Source organism: Medicago sativa, chromosome 7 (genome assembly GCF_051527215.1).
Source record: "Medicago sativa cultivar Bolivia chromosome 7, Bolivia_mono, whole genome shotgun sequence".
NCBI lineage: Eukaryota > Viridiplantae > Streptophyta > Magnoliopsida > Fabales > Fabaceae > Medicago > Medicago sativa.
Window position 1 is genome coordinate 5,279,532 of NC_140755.1, and position 9,150 is coordinate 5,288,681.

The 9,150-nt window shown below is 30.3% G+C and overlaps 1 protein-coding gene and 1 long non-coding RNA gene across 2 annotated transcripts; both read right to left on the reverse strand.

Moving 5' to 3' along the window:
* Positions 1 to 2,605: 2,605 nt before the first annotated feature.
* LOC146903732 (ribonuclease S-3-like) lies at positions 2,606 to 3,649 on the reverse strand. The gene is made up of 2 exons (XM_085727405.1): positions 3,189 to 3,649; positions 2,606 to 3,095 (listed from the first exon to the last, which is right to left on the reverse strand). Exons 1-2 carry the CDS (start codon positions 3,540 to 3,542, stop codon positions 2,667 to 2,669), a joined length of 783 nt encoding a protein of 260 aa, XP_085583531.1. The 5' UTR covers positions 3,543 to 3,649; the 3' UTR covers positions 2,606 to 2,666.
* A 3,630-nt stretch (positions 3,650 to 7,279) lies between these two features.
* LOC146903733 (uncharacterized) lies at positions 7,280 to 8,810 on the reverse strand. The gene is made up of 2 exons (XR_015018813.1): positions 8,238 to 8,810; positions 7,280 to 7,879 (listed from the first exon to the last, which is right to left on the reverse strand). It is a non-coding gene; the product is annotated as an uncharacterized LOC146903733 (long non-coding RNA).
* Positions 8,811 to 9,150: the final 340 nt, after the last annotated feature.

Sequence of the window (9,150 nt, forward strand, 5' to 3'; positions counted from 1 at the left end):
TAAGAGAAATCCTAGAAAGAAAAGAAACCTGAAAAATTGCAGTCCAATACTGAATCCTAAAAAAAAGAAACTTACACATATTATAAGATTTATAATTCGAATTTCAAAGTAAAAACATAATAGGGTTACAGAAAAAATCAGGACTAAAGATTTTTCAGTAAAATATAATATATTGAACGATGAAAACTTACACCTGTCGTGAGGAATTTATCAAGAAAGCATACATCCCGAATGTATAGCGAATAAAACAGGGTCATTGGATGCTAAAATTGTTTTAAAACACACATAGCAGATGAAAAGGAATAAAGCCTGCTGCAATACAATTACGCATGTCGCAAGGTTGTCGTGAAAACACAATTCGCGATATCTATAGGGTTAAAAAATCAGAAATCAACAAAAACTTGTAATCAACAATTAAACATCACCAAATAGGAATACAAACTTAAAATCAACACGAAAATCAAGTTAAAAACATAAAACTAATTGAAGCAAGAAAATTCAGGGATATCATAATCACGAAAATTACAGCATAACAACATCATAGATGCGGAATTAAGATCAAATATATAGTAGTATCTTCAATCCCTAATCAGGGATATCATAATCAAATTCAAACAAAGTTCTTAATTCACATAATTAAAAAGGGATTAAAATTAAACATTCGCAACCCACTTACACGATAGGTCTTCTACATCGAATAATCACCGTTCTGCCGCCGTCTTCGATCCATCAGATCTTCTGTTCAAGAAATCCAGTCAACTATCAAATGAAACAATGAAATTGAAGAAAGCGAAAGACGATTAAAGCAGAAAGAAAGAGGGAAATCAGAAACCAATTGGGTTGGCCATGGTAAGGGCAGTACGATCATGGAGAGGGAGAGAAGGAGAGAAATAGAGGTGTCATGCAATGAAGCTAGACAGATGAGAGTGATTCAAACAGGGGTGTCAGCGTGTGAGGGAAGCAATATAGCTGGTTGGCATAAAGGAGACGGCGAGAGAGAGGAAGTGAAGAGAGAATTTGGAAATACATAAAAAGAAACTGAAATACATAAAAAGAAGAAGAATTAGCGTGAGGGAAGAGGGAAGAGGGCTTTCGTAATATTATCTGTTTGGGAAATAGTAATTGGGGAATAGTAATTGTCAAATAAAAAATTAATAGGAAAGTAATGAAATTGATGCGATGCATTTTTTTAGATGTAATTTGTTACGGGTTAAATATGAAATAGTTGTTTCGGAAAACAGAAGAGATAAATATGAAATAGTTGTTTCGGAAAAATAGGGCTATAGATAAATATGAAATAGTTGTAGGGCCAATTTGTTTCGGAAGTAGAGATAAATATGAAATAGTTGTTTCGGAAAATAGAAGAGATAAATACGAAATAGTTGTTTCGGAAAATAGAAGAGATAAATATAATATGATCAATGGCTAAAATTGAATGGCGCCTAAATGCGCAAGATCCAATGGCTTAGAAAAGTGGAGGAAAAAATGGGGGGGAAAAATTAGGTTTAGGGTTAGCTTTATGGGTTAAGTTTTAGAAAATAAGATAATGAAATTGATGCGATGCATTTTTTTAGATGTAATTTGTTACGGGTTAAATATGAAATAGTTGTTTCGGAAAACAGAAGAGATAAATATGAAATAGTTGTTTCGGAAAAATAGGGCTATAGATAAATATGAAATAGTTGTAGGGCCAATTTGTTTCGGAAGTAGAGATAAATATGAAATAGTTGTTTCGGAAAATAGAAGAGATAAATACGAAATAGTTGTTTCGGAAAATAGAAGAGATAAATATAATATGATCAATGGCTAAAATTGAATGGCGCCTAAATGCGCAAAATCCAATGGCTTAGAAAAGTGGAGGAAAAAATGGGGGGAAAAAATTAGGTTTAAGGTTAGCTTTATGGGTTAAGCTTTAGAAAATAAGATTTGTCTAACATGTGCAATATTGCACATGTTAAGGTAACTAAAAGTAGCAAGTTTTTATTGAAATCAACAATTATTTAACAAAAAGTTATATATTTAATTCAAAATGTTCAAGTTCCAATGCAAAGTTACTATATTAAATTTCTTAACATGTGCAAATTTGCACATGATAGAAAAACCCATTATATATTATATTCGAGATCTAAATTAATTAATCGGGGAAAGAGTGAACCTCACCTCGACGAAATAACCAGTTCCGATATTTGAAGAGTAGCAGGAACGTAGAGAGAAGCGCGGTGAGAGGAACAAGAATTTTACTACCGAGAGAACGGAGAGAGAGATGTTGAGAGCGGTGGTAGCGTGTTCAAGACGAGTGTTTGCGGTGCCGATATTGTTGAGACTATCTTGAAGAAGGTTAACTTCCATATCTACTTGTTCCTTAACTGCTTTCAACTGTTCATCGACGAAGCCATTTTCCTATCACTTCATTTCTTTTTTTCTTTTCTTTTTAGTACCTCACCAAAATAAATTAATTATTTTACTTTATTATTTTAGAATTATCCTATACTATACTATACTATAGTGTGACAATAATAAATTTCAAATAATACTATAAATCAATTCAGTATTTTTTATTCATTAAAATATCATAGATATCAGAATTACACTTCTTGCAATAAAATAGACCACACACACGGTTTATTTATTTATTTATTTAAATATCATATCATTAAAATTACACTTCAGAATATTATATCGTCCTCTGGACATTCTGAGAATTTTCTGGCACAACTTTCATATACAGGCTTTTTGCTCACTGTGAAGCAAATTCTGACTTCAAGTAAACGCTGTTCATTCCCAATCTTACTACATTTAATCTGTGGCTGAAAGCCAATGTGCTTCTCTATGGCCGCCAACATGACTTTTTTTTCTACCTCCTTGTTCCTTGGTTCAATGTTCTCCGCTTTAAGATAGTTCATGAGTTGAACTCTGTCGTATAATTCTAATGCCATCGCAAAATATTCAATTGAATCAAACAGCTCCAAGGAACATTTACCGTGTTTGTTCCATTGGCTAAACCAGAATGGATAATTGTTAGCATATTCCCCCTTATATTCCTTTTTTAAATTTGGCCAGTTTTCTAAAAGTTTCTTTCCCGAATCTTTCAAAATCTGAATAATAACAAACAAATTAATAATAATAATAATAATAATAATAATAATAATAATAATAATAATAATAATAATAATAATAATATTTCTTACAGTTTTCATTTCTTCATCCTTGATTGAGTCGCCAGGGCAATCTTCTAGTTCTGAGTTTATTTTGTTGGGCCATAGCCCGTGTATTTTAAAGGTCCCTGGCACTTTATCTATGCATTTGTTACCGCTGATTCTGCAAAACGTGGGAGGCCACGTTAACACTAGCATAAAGAAATCGAATGTTGGTACGTATGGTGGAGGTGGAGGCAGGGGTGAAGGTGGCGGACGCCTCTTCCCATTTCGTCCGAGAGGCTCAATAGCAGTAGGGTCCCTTGCATAAGCATGGTTACAAGTTACCTCACTTTGCAATATAATTACAAGAAATAGTAAACTTTTCAAACCCAACTTCATGATCATAGTATGGAAATTTGGAGACTTTTTTGTTTTTGTTTGGTGCAATCGAAAATGAAATTCTACGTGTATAATTTATAGATGAAAACTGAACACTTATTTTTTTTTTTAAAGAATGTGAACTAAATACTTAATCTCCTAGCTATATACTATAATTGCCACTGTGAGTGTGATGTATATATAAAAAGCAAAGTACCGTGTGCATTGCATGCATATACATAGTCATTTTGACTTAACTACAGCACAATACAACATAAAAGAACCCACAAAACATTAATTAAATAAATAAAACAATGACGCAATATTAATCACCTATAGATTAAAGGAAAAACCGTGACATGCAAAATATATACATTGTCTTGTTCTAAATGACTTTTAACATGTTATTATTGGATAATATAACCACATTTTGACATAACTACGTCACAATACAACATAAAAGAACCCACAAAGCATTAATTAAATAAATAAAACAATGAGGCAATATTAATCACCTGTAGATTAAAGGAAAAACCGTGACATGCAAAATATATACATTGCCCTGTTCTAATTGGATAATATAACCACTACCTTGATTAATAAGAATTACTTATCGCACATTCACACATGGCTCTTCTCAAATTGATTATAACTTGATTGATAGTATATTTTCAAAAAAATTCAAAGAGACGTACGTTAATTTGATTAGTTGGTATGATTCTCTATATAACATGTGCAAAGAAAACCAAAGTGCAACAAAATTTGTGTATTCTTATTTCCAGCAAGTATCCCTTGCAAAATCATTTCTTAAAATGGAAAAGCTAATTCCAAATGAAAAATTTAAGATTTTTATTTAATTAAAAAATATATAGTGATAAGAAAAAAAATTAAAAAATTAAAATAAATTACACTAATATTTTTTAACGTATAGAAATTAATCTGGGTTCCATCGGCGTTTACAACAGTCAAACAAACCACCCGTCAACAACTTATGTTAGATTTCGTGTTAAATATATTTTCAAATATAAAAGATGTTGCACTTATGATTTATGACCATAACTTTTTATTTTTTTATAAATATATGTGATACTGCACAAAGAAAACCATATTCACAAATACGTATATCATAAATAGACACCAAATAAAGAACATATTTTCTTACACCCTAGCTATATTCTTAAATTCTCTTATTTTATTTTTTGCAAAGTTACTCTAACCAATATATATATATATATATATATATATATATATATATATATATATATATATATATATATATATATATATATGGTTTGCTAACTTAGTCCAACAAAAAACATGAAGGTCCAAGTTAGCAAAAGTGCACCTTTTTATTTGGACAAAAAAATCAATATCCACTAGTGTAAACCAATATAAAGTAAGGGATAGTTTAGTAAATATCCCTCAAGCTATTTGTTATAAAATAAAAGTGGATCTAAGTTAGCAAATTGGTGCAAGTTAAGGAATAATTAGTTTTAATGAAAATTACTAATGTAACCCTCAAGTTATTAGTTTTAAATAATAAAGAAGGTTATTTTTGTCCAATGAAAAGGTGCACTTTTGCTAACTTGGGCCTTCATGTTTCTTGTTGGTCTAAGTTAGCAAATTGGTGCAAGTTAAGGAATAAGTTTTAATGAAAATTACTAATGTAACCCTCAAGTTATTAGTTTTAAATAATAAAGAAGAAGGTTAGTTTTAAATAATAATATGAATGAGCCTCTCACTCATATTCTCATTGCATTTCCATTCTTCCATTACATTGGTTCCAACTTCTCGTTGGAATTGTCTGTGTTGCTTTGAACACAATCGTCATCATGAAATATGTCACAACTTATTTTCTTTGTCATATGAACACTGATTTTAATCAAGTTTTGTCTATGAACTAAAAAATAAAACCAAGACTTATAGATTTGGGATTCGATGATCTTTGGAACGAATGGTGTGAACTTGTGATTGGTGGTTTGAATAGGATGCCCCAAGCATGACTTTGCTTAAATAGACTAAGTGCCTGTTTGGTACTCTCTCCGTTTCAAAATGAATGTCGCTTTAGCAAAAATAATTTGTTTCAAAATGAATGTCATTCTCACTTTTCAACGTACTATTAATTATTATTTTCCAATAGTACCCTTAATTATTATTATTCACAGAACTTCCAAAGTATCATTTTGTATTTTAATTTATAATGATGACAAATGCACCAATAACTAGCAAGGCTATTTTAGTAAAAGTATCATATATTTGAACAACATTATTACATTCCTTAATTTGTGTGCAATTAGCTAAAGCGACACTCATTTTGAAACGGATGGAGTATAGTGGTGGGAGCATAAATATCACTTCCCAATGCTAACCTACGGTGATTTTTGGTAGTGGTGGGAGCATAAATACCACTTCCCAATACTAACCTACCGTGATTTTTGGGAAGCTTAAAATTGTAGCTTTTGCCAAAACGTAGGTACAGGCTAATCCACTGCGTAACAAACAGAGGCTAAATTGTATTTTACAAATACAATGCCAAAGTCATATAGTTGTAACTTTGTTATAGGCGTTTCATATGTTCAACTGTTTTGAAAGTTTGGTCCTGCATGTTAGTGCATTTTAAGGTCGATTTACGTTAGACCTTTAACTAGGTCATCAAACCTATCTCAAAGTAGGTTAACGGATTCCCTAAAAAAAAAGTAGGATAAATGATTAACTAGATCGTCTACCCGTGCTACCGCACGGGTCATATATTTTGAAAAAAAAAAATACTTAAATGTATTATCATTGCAATCACCATCTTTACCATTTAAAAAAAGAATCAAACAATTTTTTGGTGTAACTCTTGATAGTGCATCGTATATCATTTTACAATCTCCAAGGATAGAGAATATTTAAGACTATCTAACCCCAAAGAAAATAATCTAATCATACTTTTTAGCATGAAATGAAGTCAAATAATTTATCAACTAAGACTAAAATTAAACTGACATATATTAGACAAAATCAAGGCAATTTTGCCCCACAAACCTCGACTCTTTTAAGAGCTTACGCATTAGGATGATATGAATGATTCAAATAACTTTGCATGGGAAGAAATGCAGTATCTATAACCAAAAGAAGGTTTTAAAAAATGAAAATTTGATGATTCAATATATTCGACTATGATATAATTTAAAACTTCTTTTTAACAAACTGAAATGAGATATATTATAAACAGATATAATGTAAAACTTTAATACCCAGTATTTGATGAAAGTTCACATTACCATTAAATCAAACATTTGGGGGATGCAAAATTAAATAGAAACAAAACACTAATAAACATTAGGTGATTTGGATCAATTAGTGGAATTCCATGAATCACAATTTGCTTGAAAATATTCATATCCATAATCAAGAGTCTTACTTGCAAAATGAAATAATGAAGATGTGAATTAGACAAAGACCATTAGGAATTTCACTAAAATTTCCATTAAGAATCCCAAACGTCGAAGTACTTACATTTGAATGAGAAAATATAAATTTTTTGAATACATTAAGTTATTGTAAATTATTTTATAGATATTCATTAACAATTTTTTATGGTAAATGTTATTACAAATTCTTTTACAACTTGTTCTTTTTTTATAGATATTCATTAACAATTTTTTATGGTAAATGTTATTACAAATTCTTTTACAACTTGTTCTACATGATATTGTTCTTCTAGAAATACATTCTTCATTGATTTTTCTAATATTGGAAAAAAAATAAAAAAAATAAAATAAATCAACTGTGCTTGCTTCTCATTTATTCAACATGTTTAGTCCCCAAACAATCCAAAGACTACTCTATATTGTAGAATTGTGACAAACAAATTAAAGCAAAATTAATAAACGTCATTGTGATATTTGTCTACCATAAATTAGTAGTAATAACTTTGTCAAAAAAAAAAAATTAGTAGTAATAACAGTAATTGTTTCATAAAACATGCAATACTGTTTACATAAAAGATTATGCAGCAGGAGCAAGCTTATGCATAATCTTCTATGCGTCATCAAGAGACCCTTCTTTTCACAATTACGTGTTATTCACTGTTTACTGCAACATAGCCTTAACAAACCATTACCAATCCATTAATGATATTTGAGGCAAAGCTTCACTACTCCTATAACATGCCTTTCAACCCTTGCCATAAGCCCATAATGAGCTAATTTCTGCAATTGAATCAGCCCCATGACAACGTAAAAAAGCGGCACAAAACTTTAAAAAGTCCTTTAAATAGTAAAGTAACATCCTGACCAACTCACTTGCTGCATAATTTTACAGATATGAGATGTGATATTTTGTCTTCAATCCAAAATTACATAAGAAGACCAAGCTACCTGTAACAGAGCGTGAAGACAATTTAAGCTCAAATCAATTTGATAGCAATATATTTTACCGGATTCCATTCAACCTCTATAAGGACAAAAATGAAAGCAATAACCGTGCATCCTATGTAACTAAAATTGTTAATTGCATGTTACAAATTTATTTTAGAAAAGGAGAACAGAACCCGATTCCAATCAACCTATATATCTACACATTTCAAAAGACCAAAGAGGTTAACATGAAATTATTGATTTTTTCAACACATATCTACACAATACGAAGCAAATTTTTTTGAAAGTACATGAAGAACTCAAAACAACTAAAATCCATTGAACAAAAAAAACAAAACATTGGAGATGTACAACTTACCCAAAATAAGAAAGGCACAATGACATCAGAAGTCTCAAGCATCTTAACTTTGCTTTGCTCTCTATATTAAACATTGGAGGTGAACAGTTCTCATATATATTCTTATGCACCATATTCAAGCAAACTTGAATGTCATTAGATTAGACTCATGGCAACATCATGGATTAAATCAACAAATTAAAGAACGTAATTAGCAACCACTGAGACTAAATCCAAACTCTCCGTTCTCACTGACAACAGCCATCACGCACAACGCCTCAGATGCTCTAATATTCAGAGAAACAATTTTAAAACCTGTTGAACCTAGGAAAATATGTAAACAAAAAATAAACAAATAAGAACAGATGTGAATAAGAAGAAATTAATAGAAAAGGAAATGGAGAAAGAAAGATTTAAGAGTAGACAGAAGGTAAGGGTTGTGGTGTGAAACACAAAAAATACGATAGGAGATTGTAAATGAAGAGCAAATGTGAGAAGATGAAGAGAACAGCTAGCAACCATAAATGAAGAAATTTTAAAAATATGAGAACTATAAATTGCAATTTTGTTATAATTGAACAAAAATTTATGTTGTAGCCATCGGGAGAACCCATGATTGAACAAAACAAAGCCTAATCAAAGTTATATATATATATATATATATATATATATATAGGGTTTTTCTATCATGTGCAAATTTGCACATGTTAAGAAATTTAATATAATAACTTTGCATTGGAACTTGAACATTTTGTATTAAATATATAACTTTGATACACATTTTCCTTTAAACAAAGAAGAAGCAATATTTTTTTTTTGGTTTTTATGGAAGAAAGACCAATCGAACCTAAGAAAAAAAATATAGAAGAGAGGTGTTCCTGTTTTGGAGAATTGGACATAAAAAATTTTCCTTCAAAATTGTCTTTTTGTTCTA